Raw genomic sequence first — 16,819 nt, 5'->3', positions numbered from 1 at the left:
CTATGCGTAGGTGAGGCCTGGGGTGGGCGGGAATACCCCACCGTGGAAGCTGGAGCGTGGCTGAGCGCCCCCCGGGCCGCGGCCCTCGTTCTGTCCGCAGGGCCTGGCCCTGCGCACTGCCGAGCGGTGGAAGCTGACGCGCGCCCTCCTGCACCGGCGGCGCGCCTCGCTCGGCCGGGCGCTGCGGACCTGGCTGGTACGGGCTGCCGCCGGCCTCCGCGCCTCTCCTTGCCCCGGGTGGGGGGCGGGGGTTGTGTCCCTTCCGGTTCTCCCTGCCCCTCCCGGAGCGAGTCCTTCCCCGAGCCTCACGGGGAGCACGTGCCTCGCACGGTGGGTGTCGCGGCCGGCGGCGGGACTAGCTCTTCCATCCTTGCTCAGCAAAGTGCCCCGTGCAGGAGTCCGGGGCTCGACTTACTAGGTGAGGCCTTGCCGAGACCGCCCTCTCCCTGTGGTCCGGGCGCTCGGCTCTGTGCCGCCGCCGTGAGCGCGCTGGGCGTCCGCGCCTGTGAGCCCAGCAGGGACGGGGGTCGGGCACAGCCGGCGCCGCTAGTCCTCTCGGTCTCCTGCAGGCGTACCAGAACCAGGTGCGGAGCATCCTCCGGGAGGCGGCGGCCAGGGAGCGGCGGCACAGGCGGCGGCAGCTGCGGTGAGTCCCCGGGCATCTGCGGGCCCTGCCCTGAGCGGGCGCACACTCCGGACCGGCCGGGCGCCGCGTGGGCCCTTCGGCAGCAAGCAGTCCATCATGGTTCACCTCATGTCTCGCAGCCGCTGCGTGCGTGGGGCCTTGAGGCAGCTGTCAGCTGGACATCTGCGAGAGCTGGCCCTCGTCTTGCTCCTCTCAACCCTGGACCCTCCCCTGCAAGCTTCGGTGTCTCCCCCTCCAGAGCTGCAGGGACCCCCTTTGTCTCACCCCCCAGTCACTTGCCTCCCCGCCGCTTGGCTTTCCAGGCCTTTCACTGATTCCAGAGACATCTCTCACAGCCTTGGAGGTCATGCGCTCTCTCAGCTCCAGCCCCGTCATGAGCCCGTCCCCCAGCTTGTGCTAAAGCAAGCTCTCACTCCTTCCTGGCGGGCCTCCCTCGTTCCGTCTCTTCCTCCCTCTGGATTTGTTCAGCACGTTGTATCCCAGGCTGCCTGTGGGTAGTGGGCCTTGTGGACTCAACACCTCCACTGTCCTTCAGGGAAGTGTCCGTGCAGCTCCTCAGAGGGAGTAAGACAGACGGAGCGACGGAGCTAACTCCGCTGCAAGCACGGTGCTGGGGCTCCGGTGGCCTTCCGCCACCTTCCATCTCTCTCTGCCTCACTGTGGCTGGACGCACCTGTACTGTCACTACCTGGTCACCGCTGTGTGCCATCAGCACATGCATGCGTGAGGACCTGGTATTTGGTCTTGTTCACCGTGGTGCCCCTGGTGCTCCCCCGGTGCCTGGCACAGAGCAGGTGCTCACCAGCCGTGAGCAGAGTGTCTGTGTCGGCATGACCCTGCCCGTTGGTGAGACTGATATTCTTAGGTACAAGGAGTCCGTCGATTGAGGAGTGGGCTGAAGCACCCGGAATGACTCACAGAAACCTCCCACCATCTCTCCGCACTGGCGTCACCCCTATCTCTCCGGCCTGTGTTCCTGCAGGAGCGTGTTCCGTCGCTGGAGAGAGAACACCCTGGCCCTTGTGAATGAAGCCAAGCAAACCTCCCGAGCAAGCGCTCACTACCGGCGAACCTTGTGTTCCAAGGTGAGGCATGGGGAGACCAGTCGGTCGCCCAGGAGGGTTTGGGAACTTGCTCCTGCGAGGGGGTGGCCCCAAAGCTAGGCACTGAACAAGGAACCCAGGATGTGGGCTTACTCACCCCCCTCCATGCACACACACAACCGCGTGAGCACTCACATTTTATTTACTTTTTTACTGGATTATGAACCAATATCCATTAAAACAAAAACATAGCACACTGGTTCTTATCAGAACCAATATTTCCTACACATGTGGAATTTTCCACTGGGACCAGCTAAGTCAGTGTGCCCCTCTGTCTCTTCATCTGTCAGAGGATGGTCATCGTGGCTGGTTTTGTGGCTGCAGAGGTTTTATGGAAAGCGTAGGGCACCCCAGGAACGTGAGAGTGTTGGTCATCATCAGCGGGAAGTGGCCCCCAATGCCACGCGGTAGGGCCTGTCCTACGTGCTGGAGGAGGAAGGGCGTGCCAGCACACGACCTTGGGAGGAAGGCATGTTACGCAACAGGGGGACTCAGAAATGAAGGGACAGCAGTGGTCCCTGCGCCAGGGGCTGTTTCAGAAAAAAGCGTTTTGCCAGGAGCTCTGAACAGCAGTGGCTCTCCTGCTGGAAGGCTGGGGGAGACTGGTCCTGACAACTTGGAAGCCTCCTGAGGGTGAGGAACCGTGACAAAGTCAAGGCCTCGTCTGTTGTCAGAACAGCTCTGAGACCAGCCCTGGAAGGAGGGTCCGGACTCGGCTTGGCTTCAGGGCTCGGAAGGGAGGCCTTTTTGCAGGGAATGGAGTCTGTGCCTGAGGAACCAGGAAGCAGGCAAGCCTGGCTGCCTGACTTCTTTTTCAAGGGCTCTCTTGATGTGATTTCGGGTGTCTCAGTCGGAAAGGCTGCACGTATATAACGTACAGCTTCGTTTAACACATAGTAATGGACAAAAGCCCAGGTGATACCTTGCCTTCTTGATGGAGTGCTTGGAAGGTTAACTCCTTCTATAGAACAGTCCGTCGCCTGAGATACGGGGCTTCCTGTGGGGACTGGAGGCTTGGTCCGTTGCCTGGGGTCTGTGCGGCTGCTGGCATTTTCCAGAATGTGTGTGAGTGCCGTGTCCCCGCCTGGGCTTGTTCTGAGAGGAGCTGCCCGCAGAGCTGGGCGTCCCGGGAAGTCAGGCTGTGCCCTGTGTTTGCCCCTTAGGTCCTGGTGCAGTGGCGGGAGGTGGCATCTGTGCAGATATACTACCGACAGCAGGAGGACTGTGCCATCAAGGAGGCCCAGAAGGTGCTGGATAGAGGTAAGCGGAGTTCCTGGCAGCTGGGGAGAGTACTGGGAAGGACACAGAACTGTCTTGTGCTCCATTTGCTCCCCCTCTGTCTTTGTATTCTTCTCACGCGTGAGTTTCCTGTTGCTAAAATGACGGTACCGCGGACTGGGAGGTTTCCACCAACAGAAAATTGTTCTCTTGGCATTCTGGAGGCCACGTCCGAAACCAGGGTATCGGCAGGGCCGTGACTCCTGTGCAGGCTGGAGGGGAGAATCCTTCCTTGCCTCTTCCAGCCTCCGACAGCCCCAGCAGTCCTTAGTGTTTCTGGGTTTGCAGACCTATCCCTGCAGCCTCGGCCTTTGTGGGCACAGGGGCTGTCTTCCCTGCGTCCGTGTCTCTCTTACAAGGACACCAGTCCTCCTGGATTAAGGGCCTGCCCTACTCCAGGATGGTGTCAGCTGATTGCACTGACTGTCTTGCCAATTCACATCGGTTCTGAGGTTCAGGATGAGGTTCCGGGTTTGGGACGGGGTAACTGTTCAACCCAGCAAGCACGTCATAGCTTTCTCTTCCCAGTCAGTTGCCAACCAGTTGATGTTCAGATGCAAGACTGAGGCTTAATATCTGATTCTTAAGGAGTCAAGGGTGGGGTGCTTTTGATAGGAAAGCCCTTCCAGAGGCCCCTACTCCTCAGCTCAGCCCCATCACACGGGGTCCGCCTCCTTGAGTAGCCAGGCCCTTGTGTGTTCGGGGGCGGTCTGACTCCCTGCTATACAGACAGCCTGGGGAAGATGGTCCAGACTGGAGCAGAGGTGAGATGCAGGGAGACTGAGGCTCATAGCCCTGCAGTAGGGACATGAGGGGACAGCCAGTGGTTAGAATAAATGGAAATACAACTGGAAATGAAAACAAACAGTAATGGTTTAAATCAGACCATAGGGAAAACAGATCAAGTTATTAGTTTGTTCCAGGACAAAAAATGATCAACTTTGGTTTGGTTCTGACTGTGGTGTTTATGTGGATAAACACACATCTCTGCTTTGCTCTGGACGGAACCCTGGGGTCAGACATCCGCACCTACTCCACCCCTGGTGGTCTCCGTGTCCTCAAGCTGCCCCCCATCCCAGAAACCAGTGCTGTTTCCAGTTCACTCCCAAGAAAGAAGCTGAGCGGTTCTGCCCATTCCGTGGCCTCTGTTTGGACAGAGCTTTGGCATCCAGTGCTGCAGAGGCCTTGCCAGTGGGGGTCAAGCGGCCACGGCGGGTGTTAGAGGTGACAGGCACAGGGTGCAGCCTGGAGCTGCTTCTCTCTGCAGGACCGAGGGGCAGGCAGCTTTCTGCAGGAGGCAGTGGCAGCGCATGGTGGGCCCTGGGATTGCCATGTGCAGGACAGGTAGTACAAAGGATTTGGGAGACCATGTGACAAGACGCTGTGTTCTCAGCACATAGCAGATGCGCGCTCAGTACCCGTGGAACCATTCTGGGCTTAGTTAAGGCTTCGCGTCTCAGGCACACCTTGGCAGCCCGGGGGTGGGGCTGGGTGCTAGAGGAGGACGAGCTCAAGGTGACGTGTCGTAAGACACATTCAGCAGAGTGCCTGGTACAGGCAGGGTCAGATGCTGGCTGTGCGGTCCAGCAAGGCCTCTCTGAGCCTCAGTTTCTCCATCTGTAAAATGGGAATAATCGTACCTGCCTTTTGGGGTTGTCATAAGGATCCAGTGAGATGAACACACTTGAAGCAGCATCCAGGAAGTATCAGCGCTTGGTCCTAAGGCTTCGCCTCCAGGCGTGCAAACCTGCCCTCCCTGCCCCCTCCAGAAGGTCCCGGAGGACACCCCATCTTGGCATCAGTGCCCTGGTACCAACCTGCTTCTGTTGTCTCGAAAAGTAACTTGTCTCAGGGCTTAAGAAAAGGGAAAAACCTAAAAGAAAATAAAACAAAAACAGCAGAAAGTGCTTGCTTTCCCTCAGGAGAGAATCTGGTGACAGAAACAAAACGGATGCAGTAGCCTCTGCCCGCCTGCAGAGCCCCGGATATCAGACACGGCCCAGCAGACACTGCACCTCCTCCCAGGCCTGGCTGGGGCGGCGTGGACTCTCTGAACCTTGGTTCCTCCCTGGCCAAATAGGGCCGTGGCCCCCAACTCCCTCAGGCAGAGGATCTTCTCCTCTGCATGTCTGGCAGCATCCTGCGGGCCACTCCGCAGGGGCGCTGCAGACACGTGGCCACCGTGGACAGGCTGGGGCTTCTGGCAGACCTTTGGGGGTACAGCAGACCGGGTTCGGCTCCCAGGGTGCTCGCAGCCACCGAAGGTGGCCGGAGCCGCCACCGTCCCCATGCGGCAATTTCACCGAGTGTGGCCTGACACCCCACTCTACCCCCACACAACCTTTTCAGCTCTCTGAACCCTGCCCATTGCAGATTGGTTCGCAGAAACTCTCCAAAAGAGTGAACTCTGACTTGGATCTGCCTTAGGCTGTCTCAGGACGTGGTTTCGGCGCTGGCGGGACCGAGGCCAGAGGGCAGCCCAGCAGAGAGCCCAGCTCAGGAGGGCGGCAGCGCACCACGGCCGGCAGCTGCTGCTGCAGGCAATGGCCCGCTGGACGGCGCACCATCGGGGCTGTGTCAGGAAGCGGGTGAGGCAGGCGGCAGCTCCCCCATGTGTTGCCGTGCTGGGGGCTCTCCTGCCCGGAGACCACCACCTGGGGAAGAGCGGGGCTCTGTGGCAGGACCCGTGGCCATCAGGGTGGGTGCCGGGTGATTGTGGGAAGGCTGAGGGAAGCCAGCCTCTGGGTCGGGTCTCCCCCAGACAGAAGATGGCCCAGCAGGGAGACCTGGCTCATCCTGAAGCACGAAGTGTCAGAGCTGGAAGCCCTTGGCTTCATCCAAGACTCCGCTTGGGGATGGGAGAACAGTGCTCTCGGGCCCAGAGCCTCTCACCCTGAGGATGTGCCCGGGTGATTGGGACGCAGGGCCCTGACCGCTTTTAGCTGCTCTCTCCCCAGCTCCTGCAGAGGCAGGGTGCCCAGCTCCTGGCCCAGACCCGCAGCCGGGCCTGCTTCCTCCAGTGGAAACAACAGGTGGGAGTCAGCGAGAAGCCCCCTCCCCCCCTACTGTCTCCTGAACCCACGTTTAACTTTTTTGTTTATTTAATCTTGACACCCAACCTGGGGCTCAAACTCATGACCCCAAGATCAAGAGTCACATGCTCCACTGACTGAACCAGCCAGGCGCCCCCACATTTAAAATGTTTAATTCCACCCTCTTCCCAGGGCTTCCCCAACCCCGGTCATTTCCCAGCCCTGCCCAGTTCCTTCCACCTGTGATCTCTACAGGCCCCAGTCACTTCAGGGCCCTGTTTCTACAATGTCACATTAAAATATACTTCAGGGTAACATCCAGAAATTAATATGAATGCATTTTAAGTCTTTGCCAAGGACTTGATGAAACACCAGGCAGGATTGCATGGTGCCTAGGACACTGCCCCCGCTTGCTCCCTTCCCCGGAGCTCTGCCTTTGTTCTTCCCAAAGATCACTCCTTGGTCCACCACCTCACCTCCAGGCAGTGCTGGGCCCTTCCCAGTGGAGGGAGGGCAGCACCTTACTAGAAAAGGATCTTGGAGTGACCAGGACCCTGTGGTCAAAGTGGCCTCCCTGAAGGCAAGACTTCCATAGTCTTTTTCTGGCCCATAGCTGGTGAACAGGAGGCGGGAGCAGCAGGGCACCGCCCGGGCCCTGTGGTTTTGGTCCTTCTCACTACAGGCAAAGGTAACGGGGCCCCATCCCTGTTGTCCCTGCCTCTCCCAGGAGAGGACCGCGCCTCACTGGAGGACGGTGGGTTGTGGGTACAGACCCAGGTGGAGCCTTAAGCAGGGAAAACCGGGCCTCCTCTCCTCCCCTCCCTGGAGGTGTGGGCCGCGTGGCTGGGCTTTGTGCTGGAAAGGAGGAGAAAGAAGGCGCGTCTGGAGCAGGCCGTGCAGGCCTACCACCGGCAGCTCCTCCAGGAGGGCGCCACACGCCTCTTGCACTTCGCAGCCGGCATGAAGGCCTTCCGGCAGCAGCTGCATGCCCAGCAGCAGGTGCAGGTGAGGGGACCCCCACCCCTTCTCGCGGGGAGCGGGTAGGACACGGCAGGACCTGACCAGAGGCCCGTTGCAGGCGGCTCACAGTCTCCACCGTGCGGTCCATCGCTGTGCCATGCTCTGGAAACAGAAGGTTCTGGGCCAGGGCAGGGAGCCTCGGCCCCCCACATCCACCGTGCCCACCAGGAGAGTGACATTTGACAGTCCCCTTTCCACCTGTGTTGCGGCTGGGGCTGGGGATGCCGCCCTGGGGACCAAGAAGCCACGAGATCCTCATGGGCCCTGGGGAGCTCTGGGCAGCCTGTCCCTGGCTGTCGGGGACCCCCAACTCCAAGAGCTGTGAGTAGCCCATCCCTCGCCTCTTCCTCCTTGCTTCTTGCCTGGAGCAAAAACTTGGACTATACAAGGAGGGAGGTCATAGCTGAGCTGCGTGGACCCCTTTCTCCAGCAGGATCCTGTCCCTCCCGTTCTATCAGGCCCCAGCTGAAAAGACCGCAGCCTCTCTTCCTGCAGAACATGGGGGAGAGAACATGTGTTTTTAAAAAAGAATCGGCTGTAGGGCAGCCCCGCCCTCGTGCCCCCAGACCTGCCAGTTCCCCTGCTTTTCCCCTTTCAGCCAGGAAATGGGCTGTCTTTAGGAAACGCCACTGTTTGTGACCTGGCCCAACCCCACACACCAGGCTGACGCAGCTGTCGGCTCCCAGTGACCAGCACTGCCTGAGCCTGGTGGAGAGGTCACCAGAGGAGTGGGCGACTGGCCTGGGCCTCAGTCTGCTCTGCTTCCCTTGCCACCAGACCCCGACAGGGCCTGACCCTCATGAGCCTGCTCCCCCTCTGATGTGGGAGGAACACCTGTGGCACTGGGTGGCTGCAGAGGTCAAAGGAAATGAGGCGGGTGAGGCATCCCCAGGGCATCAGGCTCACTTCACTGGAATCACGGGAAGTACTGTATGGCCCAGGCCCAGTCCAGCTCACCTGCTGACCTCGGGCCAGGGCCTTGCCTTCTCTGGCCCCTGGTTTCCCTGTGATTGGAAGGGTCAGACTGGATGTCCCAGGCAGCCGAGAGAAACAGGCCTGTGTTTCTTCCCAGCAATGCTGCCCGCCTGGCAAGAAAGCAGCCTCGACGCCCACATTTCCTGCTGGAGCCCATGCTGAGCCAGAGGCCCCTAGGGTGTGGCACCCTCGGGGGGAAAGGGTACGTTGTGTGGTCCTAGGGTGGGCGGCCTCCTTTCCTTCCTGCTCCTCAGGAGGGTACCACAGCCTGACCAGCTTCTGCTGTCCCTCTGCTTAGGCCTGAGGCACCGCGGGAGTGTGACCCAGGCGTGGCCCAGACAGCAGGCCCTGCCCTGATGAAGCCTTCCCTGCCAGGGGCCTGGACAGCACTGGTTCCAAGCAACCCCCTGCCCCAGCCCAGGGCCCTGCCAAGTCACCCTGGCCCGAAGCTGCCCCCCAGGTTGAATACAGGCCCAAAGCTGCTGCCCCCTTCGTCCTTCATGCCACGTGGGGTGGAAGCACCTGCCAGGGTAAGTCCTCCTGGTCACCTGGGGTCTCATTCTTTGGCCTTCGGTGCTCTTCCTCACGCACTCGGTGCTGTGGTCACAGCTGTGCTCACAGCTTCCAGAGCACTCCCAGCTTGGGAAGATGCAGGGAGGCTGCTCATGCCTTCAAGCGCAGGTGCCCCTGTCCTAGGGACACATGGGGAAAGGCTCCTGAGGCCCTGGCTTGTGAAGCTTATGTCCCAGAGGTGGAGACTAAAGAGCCCTGGACATTCACAGATGAAGACATTGCAGACCATGGAGGGTCCTGCAGGCCCTGGGGAAGCATCTGGATTTTAAGAAAAATAGAAAGTGGTGGGGGCCAGTTGGCAGCTGTGATCCCATGGGCCAGAAGGTGCCGGGAGCCAGGATTAGGTGGTAGCTGCGGCTGTGGGCAGAGCCCATCGTGGGAGGCAAACTAGGCAGGACCTGCTCCAATGGGTTTGATAAGGGTGAGGAAGGAATCCAGGAGGGCTCTTGGGTTTCTGGCTTGAATAACTCCAGGGAATAATGAGTTCTTTACTGAAAGAGGAAAAATGGGGGGTTGGGGGAGAGACCTGTTTGGGGTAAAAGAGTCTGTCTAAACCCCTGGGAACCAAAGAGGTAGCCTGGGAGGAAGGGGGCAGTGGCTCCTCGAGGCATGTGACAGCCGGATAGAGGAGTCTGGGCAGGGACAGCAAGGAGTTGTGAGAAGGCACGAGTGCTCAGTAATAGAGGAGACAGCGGCAGGGTTGGGTCACCCTAAGAGTTGGTGCCCAGAGAGAGCTGGTCGATGGTCACCACAGGACATGGTCACCAGAAGGGAATGGAGGGTTGTGACCCTCCAAGGTGGTCAGACCAGGACAATTGTCCTTGACCACATTGCCTCACTGAAGTGCAGGGGCACAGCTCAGAGCAGGGTGGGGGTAAAACAGCTGCTCGGGGAGGTGCTGAGCCAGGCCCTGGGGCAGGGGTGGGACTGGACTGCAGATGTGGGGTGGTCCTCGGGCTGCCTGTGGGACTTCCTCATGTCAGGTCTGGAGAAAGACGCAGGGCCAGGCCTGGACTGGGTGAGCTGGTCAAGTCCAAGGCCTCACTTCCCCACACCGCTGCAGTGGGTGGCCTGGGTGCCTCTCCCCCAGCCTTCCTCCCTACTTCCGTGCTCATCCATGCTCCCTTTACAGGCGTCTGCACAGCCCACCATCCCTGGGCTGACATCCCAGGCGTCACCATCCCCAGCCCCTGTCCCTCACTCCCGCCTGCTGCTTCCTGGGGACTTCACAGGCCCTGGGCCTGGCTCCACAACCACAGGTGTGCACTTGAGGCCCGTCAGCACTGCGGGCGCTCAGGCTGTTCCCGGTGCCTGGGATCCCTCCATTCAGCCTTGGCCGAGCCTCGAGGGTGATCAAGATCCAGCTTGTTCTGTCACCAAAGGCCACGTGGACCTGGAGGCTGAGCTGGAGGGCATCCAGCAGCAATTGCAGGACTACCAGACCTTGAAGCAGAACCTCTTGTAAGAAAGACCCAGAAAACCCCAGAGCTGGCTGCCAGGGTCCTTGGGGGGTGGCCTGGGGCCCACCTGAGATACTTGCGGAGCTAGGTGGGGGAGGCCGGCAGGGGAACAGAACCGCCCTCCCCGCCCCCCATCAGAAGTAGCAGATGTGGGGCACCTGGGTGGCACAGTGGTTAAGCGTCTGCCTTCGGCTCAGGGCGTGATCCCGGCATTATGGGATCGAGCCCCACATCAGGCTCCTCTGCTATGAGCCTGCTTCTTCCTCTCCCACTCCCCCTGCTTGTGTTCCCTCTCTCGCTGGCTGTCTCTATCTCTGTCGAATAAATAAATAAAATCTTTAAAAAAAAAAAAGCAGCTGTGCTGCTTCCCCACCTGGAGGCGCTGCCAAAGGCCCAGCCAGGCAGGCAGCAGGTGTCTCCCTGCGGCAGGTCCTGCCAGCGGCAAGCAAGAAGCCTGCACCGGTGGCTGGAGCTGAGCCAGGAGGAGCCCGCGCCTGAGGACCAGGAAGCAGAGCGGCAGGTGCAGCAAGAGCTCCAGGAGGTGAGGCCCCAGGCAGCCCTGGAACAGCATACCCCCCCTCCCCCACTGTGTCTCCGCTCAGCCTCCCCCCCCCACCGCCAGGTGGAGCGGCAGATCCAGCAGCTGGCCTCTGAGCTACAGGCCCGACGCCAGCCCCTCCACGCCTGCACCGCCCGTGTCCAGGCCCTGCGGCGGGCTCTGTGCTAGTCACTGCCCCAGGGCAGCCGCAGTCCGCCTCCAGGAACAGAACGCAAAGCTGCGATGAGTTTTATTTTTTATTTCAAAATGTTGCAATTAAATGAATTACTGTTCAGAAGTCTCCCACTTTTCATACAAAAATACTGTGCTACTGATACAGTTGAAAGAGTTCAAATGGCTTCTCCTGCAGGAGAAATTCACAGCGTCCCTGGGAAACCTGAACCCTGGCCCCCACTGTCAGTGGCTCCCTAAGGACTGTGTACCTGTTACCTGGGGACAGGTGTTGTAGGCACTGACCCACCCCCCTCCCAATACACCAAGGCTCCTCTGCCTCCAACACAAGCCCCTGAATCAATAGCAGCAACTTACCATGTTTCTGGGGGTCTGGATCTGAGGAGGGGACGAGCTCGCCCCTCCCAGGCCACCACTACCTGCCTGTCCATTCACTTTGGACCCCATTCGGGGGGGTTCAATAATTGGTCCTGCCTACTGGAAAGAGGACTCGCCAGCTCTGGAAGGTCCCGTACTGGGGCCTGTAAAGCGCCATGCCATGAATCCCCCTCAGAAGATGCTGGCAGAGTTAAGGATGATGTGTTCAGCCACAAGTGCAGAGAGACAGCTTTTCCCAAACGAGCAGGGTGGGGTGAATTGGGAACAGAAAGCGGTTGTGTTAAAGGCCACATGGCGCTGCTCTGGGGGCAGCACGGCCCAGTCAGTGCAGGAGAGGCAGAGAGGGAGGCTGAAAAGCAATGAGAGCAGCAAGAACGTATATAACCACTTCTGTCTTACAACAGCAATCAAGACCAACTGAACACCCAGCCAAGAGACGCAGGGTCTCTGTTTATACAGTAGGTTAAAAAACTCTCCAAAAGGGAATTTGAGATCATCTTGGCCTGCACGTTCTTTCTCTTCAGGGTGGGAAGAGGGACGACGTAGGGTCAGGGCCGACGGGCTCTGACCTCATCCACACCTCGGGACGGCAGAAGCTAGTCACCCAGCTCCTGCCCGGTCGGGCCCCAGAGCCCTGAGACTGTCCCCTCCCCAAACAGCCGTGGAGGCTCCCTGTTTTAAAAAGCTCCCTCGTTAGCCGCCGCCAGGAAGGAGGCTCTAGAGGGAGCCCAGAGCCTCTCCGAACCGGATCTTCTGTCCCGCTTTCAGCTTGAAGTTGAAGTCCTTGGGGGCCTCAAAGATGAGCACGATGGTGGAGCCCAGGTTGAACTCGCCCAGGTGCTCGCCCTTGCGCATGGGGATGCCCTCCTTGTTGGCGTGTGTCACGAAGCTGAAGTCATTGTAGGAGCCCTTGCTGTAGCGTGGGCTGTTCGTGTGCAGGTCCTGCAGGAGGCCCGGGGCAGAGCGTGTGGAGTCTGCTCCTGAACCCAGAACACCTCTCTGCTGCCTGTCCCCAACCCAGCCTGGAAAGGGAGCTGGGGACAGCGACTCGGCCCACAGGCCTAACCAGACAGTCCCCAATACCAGCTGTGAACAGGGACCCAGGGGCACATAGAGGAATCAGACCCCACTCTTCTCCAGCACCCAGAGGCGGCGAGGGGCAGTCACAAGCTGACACCAAGAAAGGCAGCCCTGCCCCCTTCTTGGGGAAAGGTGGGCACCAGCCACCCCCTCAGATGCTCGTCTTCCCATCAGCACGCCCCGCCCTGAGCGCCATATTCCCCTTGGGTTCCCAGCAGAAACAAAGTGCAGGCTGGGAGGTGAACCCCATCCCTATCCAGCCATCTTCAGATGAGCAAGTGACAGCACATCTGGGGTGGGGGCTGGCAGAGCAGGAGCCCAGGGCCCAGCCCCGCCTCAGGGCAGTTGCTCCACAGAGCCAGGCCTTGCAAGGGACATGCCTTTCTAGAACTTACAGTCCCAGCAGATCCGGCTCCACAGGAGAAGGGGTGGGGGGACCCCAGTTGGCCCAGCCCTTGGGCCTGGCTCTGCTTACCCGATCAAAGTAGATGCGTATGGAGCCCACGTTGGTGGCTCCCACGGCCGTCAGCGAGAAGAAGCCATGTTTCCAGTCTCCAGTCAGGACCACCCGCTCGTTGTGACAGAAGAGCTCTTTGATCCAGCGGGCCATGCCAGGGTTCACGGACATCAGGGAGCCTGTGGGGGCAGGGACACTGCCATTCCCCACCGGCAAGAGCACCAGCCTCCCAGAGCCCCACGTCCACCCATATCCTTCCGAATGCAAAGTGGGCTAGACCCCAGGCTGCCCCTTGCTGCCCCCACCTGGCCAGACTAAAGCAGTCACTCCCCAGCCTCAGGACCCCAAATATGGAGCCTCACTCCCTTGATACCAAAAAAGTAAGGTTCTGGCCAACCTGGGAAATGGCGCCGGTGAGAAACGGTCCAGTCAGTGGGCGAGTGGAAGCAGTGGTAGTCCCCGGGGGCCAGGTAGATGACACAGTGGTAGAGCTCGTTCCCTTCTCGAGTGACCAGCTGGTTCCTGAAGGAGCCGCAGGGGGTGGCTGCGGGAGGCAGACACGAGGCCAGGTTCTCAGACAAGCAGCTGAGCCTGTGCAGTCTGGACATGGGCTTCAGGGAGGCCCCAAAGCTCCATGCAGTGATCCCTGGCCCTTCCCTCCCCGACGCATTCCCGTCCGCCTCCCTGACGACCAGCCCAGCCACGCTGCCACAGGGTCGCAAGGCTGCCACCAGGCGATGACCCACCTGGTGGGAAGGGCACGTCATCTGTGGAAGTGCGTGGACCCAGGAACGACTCCAGTGAGTAGGTGACCCCCTTCACCTGCTCCACCTCACAGTTCTTCACCTGCCCAAAGTTCAGGATCTTCCCATCTGATGGGCTGATCTGGAAGGGCCGAGAAAGGCTTGCTACTAGAGAGGAAGGGGGACTCGGGGCAGGGTCTCCACCTCCCTGGGGGCCCAGCCTGGGAGGAGTGCCCACGGGCCACCTGCGGAGACTGCTGGGACTCGTTGCCAAAGGCAGGGGCAGGAGTCCCATTTCTGGAGGGAGGCGTGGGGGGCAGGGCCGGGCCTCACCACGCTGTGCAAGCCACAGACGGGCCGGGCCTGCGGCTTCAGCTTGCGCCGGAAGAACTCGCTGAGGTTGCGGTAGTGGTGCAGGTCCTCCACGGCGGCCTCCTTCATGTTCACCCCGAAGGTCCAGATGTACAGGCTGTAGACGGGCCGGCGCAGCCAGTGCGGCAGCTCCACCTGGTTGAGGCGGCCCCAGGCCCGCGACAGCAGGCGCGTGGGCACCGACTTGTACAGGGCCACCTGCGGGCCACAGGCAGGCAGATGAGCGCACAGCCCCGCATGCCACCCCCCCCCAGAGACCTGGGCACCCCGAGACGGCTTTGTGATGTGGTTGTTGCCCACTAGGAACCAGACTGAGCTTCCCAAACACTCTGACAAACCGAATACTGGCCGAGACTGACAGTGACTTAAACTCAGGGGTCTCAGTCACTTTATGCACCGGTCCAGTAGCAAGTGCCCCACGTCCCCAAGGACAGACTGGCCATCGCAGTCTTCCTTCTTTAGGAAAGGCGGGGTGTGACCGGCTCTGCTCCCTGCACAGAGAGGCTGTGGCACGAAGGGGCAGGAGGCCCCGGGGGCGTGGGGAAGCCTACAGCCCAAAACACGCGTTCTGGTCCGAACAACGGGAAGCCCGGGGAACCCCCCCCACCAGCTCTGGGACTATCACATGCAGATGCGCGGTACCCCGGTCACCAGAGCCAGCCTGCCGGGCTGCCTGGGCTCTGAGGCACTCCACTGTGAGGGCACCTGGGGTTGCTTCCCAGAAGTAGAGAGGAATCGCCCCCTGGCCTCCCCCACCATCCCCTGCTGGCACCCCCAGCCAAACTCTCAGGGCCAGGCGACCTGGAAGGGGGTGCCCCTTAAAGCTCAGGTGCCGCTGCCACAGCAGGACCTGCCTCCAACTGGCAGCTGCTGCCTGTCAGCCCAACCTAGACACCAAGTTCCCCGGGTGTGAGGGCAATTTCATTCCAACTTTAAACACCTCTACAGTGTACCGAGTGGCGCCCAAAACCCTTCCCAGCTGACGCCCAGCTGGTTCCCTGCTTGGGGTCAGCCTGCCCAGAGAGCCCAGGGCCGGAGAGCCAGGCAGCCCTCACCCAGCCCTGCCTGGGGATCCCAAGTCCATCCACACCCTAAGGGGCCCAAACAGGCACCAGTCCTCCCGAGTCACCCTCTGACATCCAGGCATTAACTTGCATCTTTCTCAAAATCACCTCTAAGCTCTCTTCTGCCCAAACACGGGATATCGGACACCATTTTCTGAATGCCCAATGTGGGTTCCTTCCAGAAGCAGAGCCCCCAAATGGCACGAATGCAGGCAAGGAGAAGAGGCAGTGTACAGCAAGCCCTCGGAGCCACCAACCAGCCTGGCCTTCCCAACCAACTTGTCTGTCAGAATGACCATGCCGGAGGGCTCAGCACCCACACCACTGGCTCTAATCTGACAACCGTCTCCTCCGTTTCCCTGTCTTGGGTCCCAACCTTAGGCCCGCCCGTGGTGGGGAGGGGGGAGCCGGGCCGGCAGCCTGTGCACACTTACCCTGCTCACGGGCCTCCATCCCACCCGGCTGAGCGGTCTGAGGGCACCGAAGGGCAGGAGGTAGTAGAGGACCGTCAGGGGCCAGGAGCGCAGTTTCAGGGCAGGTCTGGACATACAGCTCAACTGTCCCAGCCTCCGCCTCAGGGCCAGCTGCGGGAAGTGCAACCTGCAGAGCCGATGTCGTGCGCTGCCGGTCAGCGGGCAGGGGCTGGAGGCCCCGCCCCACCCTCGGCGAGGCAGCTTGCCTCTCCGGGGACTCGGGCAGCACCGGCCGTGGTCCCTCAAGCCAACTCCAGGCTGAGGGGGGCTCAGCTGCCTTTGCTCGGCAGACTCCAGCCCAGTCTCACCTACCTGCCTACCAGAGGAGGGGGACTGGGGATCGGGGGCAGCACAGGGAAGGTGGGGTGCACAGCCTGCCTCACAGCCCCCTCTCCCGGGGCCAACTCTGGCCGCAGAGGCACCAGGAGACAGTCTGAGCTGGGCCCCAGCAGCGCGGCAGTGAGAGCTACGGCAACCGTCGCACCGCGGGCTCCTGGAAAACCGCTTCCTGGCGCTAGGCCTCATTTCCTCCTCTGATAAATGAAGGGATTGGGCCCGACAAGATCCCAAAGGAAAAGCCCCACGAACACGCCCCTGCACGCACACCCCAAACAGCTAAAGCTCCATCCACCCGCCCGCTCCCTCTACAGCAGATCAGGTGCTCCAGACAGACCCAGAGGGTGGTGGGGGCAACCTCCCCACCAGCCCTCAGACCACCTCCCAGGTCTGCTGGGGCCACACACCAGAGCCAGGCCCCTGCTTTCAGCAAAGGTGGTGGGTCTCTCCCCAGACCCCACCAGCCCAAATTCAGTGCCTTCAGCACAGGCTCAGCCTCGTGGGGATCTGAGAGGCTGGGTGCGCCTTTCCACCAGAACCCTGGCCTCCTGAGACACAGCAGTGACACCCAAGTCCCCTGGTCTCATGCCTAGGCACTAGAAAATGCTCCTGAGGCCCAGTGCAGCCACCAGGAGACCACATTCCCATCCACTCTGAGAAGGTTCCCGGCCCTCAGTTTCTTCATCTGCAAAAAGACTGCATTCAACTGGATAATCTAAGGCTCCCATCTGCGCCTCTGTGCTCTCAGAGAAGCCCTGTCCTCTGCCCCCAGTTGCTGAACAAACCAAGGAACAAAGAGGAATCTCAGCTGATACTAAAAAGAAAAAACAGGAGAACCAAGCTGATAGTTGGGCACCTGCTGTTCAATGATGGCAATGGAAGATGCTTCTTTCCACAGCTCGCCAGGCTCCCTGTGTTCCTTCTCCCCCACCCCACCCTACCCCACCGTGTTTTCAAAAGGTCCAGGAAGGGGGTAGGGGCTGAGTAAAGCTGAACAAATCCCTGCTGTCCCCAGGGCTTCCCCCACCCGCCCTGATCACTGCAGAAGCCCAGGGACCAATCCTGGAAGAGCGGCACCTCTCCCCTAGCGGGGCGGGCG

At 60.6% G+C, this 16,819-nt stretch overlaps 2 protein-coding genes across 5 annotated transcripts in view; one reads left to right on the top strand and one right to left on the bottom strand.

The window, feature by feature from the left end:
• The window catches only part of SFI1 (SFI1 centrin binding protein), a 76,599-nt gene extending 65,676 nt beyond the window's left edge, over positions 1–10,923 (top strand). Inside the window, 14 exon segments of the mRNA XM_034639663.1 lie at positions 101–196; positions 570–646; positions 1,629–1,731; positions 2,913–3,009; positions 5,455–5,615; positions 5,985–6,059; positions 6,673–6,747; positions 6,888–7,064; positions 7,138–7,400; positions 8,152–8,256; positions 8,353–8,584; positions 9,760–10,088; positions 10,517–10,628; positions 10,710–10,923. Coding sequence (XP_034495554.1) covers positions 101–196; positions 570–646; positions 1,629–1,731; positions 2,913–3,009; positions 5,455–5,615; positions 5,985–6,059; positions 6,673–6,747; positions 6,888–7,064; positions 7,138–7,400; positions 8,152–8,256; positions 8,353–8,584; positions 9,760–10,088; positions 10,517–10,628; positions 10,710–10,814 — 2,007 coding nt within the window. The 3' untranslated portion in view covers positions 10,815–10,923.
• PISD (phosphatidylserine decarboxylase) overlaps positions 10,870–16,819 on the bottom strand; it is a 48,011-nt gene continuing 42,061 nt past the window's right edge. For 3 of the 4 annotated variants that reach the window (XM_034639672.1, XM_034639673.1, XM_011220149.3), the window contains exons 3-8: positions 15,346–15,511; positions 13,809–14,045; positions 13,479–13,617; positions 13,130–13,276; positions 12,751–12,911; positions 10,870–12,137 (exon numbers count right to left, since the gene is read on the bottom strand). In XM_034639672.1, coding sequence (XP_034495563.1) covers positions 11,913–12,137; positions 12,751–12,911; positions 13,130–13,276; positions 13,479–13,617; positions 13,809–14,045; positions 15,346–15,511 — 1,075 coding nt within the window. In that variant the 3' untranslated portion in view covers positions 10,870–11,912. The remainder of the gene's footprint in view (positions 12,138–12,750; positions 12,912–13,129; positions 13,277–13,478; positions 13,618–13,808; positions 14,046–15,345; positions 15,512–16,819) is intronic. The other variant, XM_034639671.1, reaches the window with a different exon arrangement.

The sequence above is a fragment of the Ailuropoda melanoleuca genome, chromosome 12, assembly GCF_002007445.2.
Source record: "Ailuropoda melanoleuca isolate Jingjing chromosome 12, ASM200744v2, whole genome shotgun sequence".
NCBI classification, from domain to species: domain Eukaryota; kingdom Metazoa; phylum Chordata; class Mammalia; order Carnivora; family Ursidae; genus Ailuropoda; species Ailuropoda melanoleuca.
This window is presented reverse-complemented; position numbering and strand designations above follow the sequence as displayed.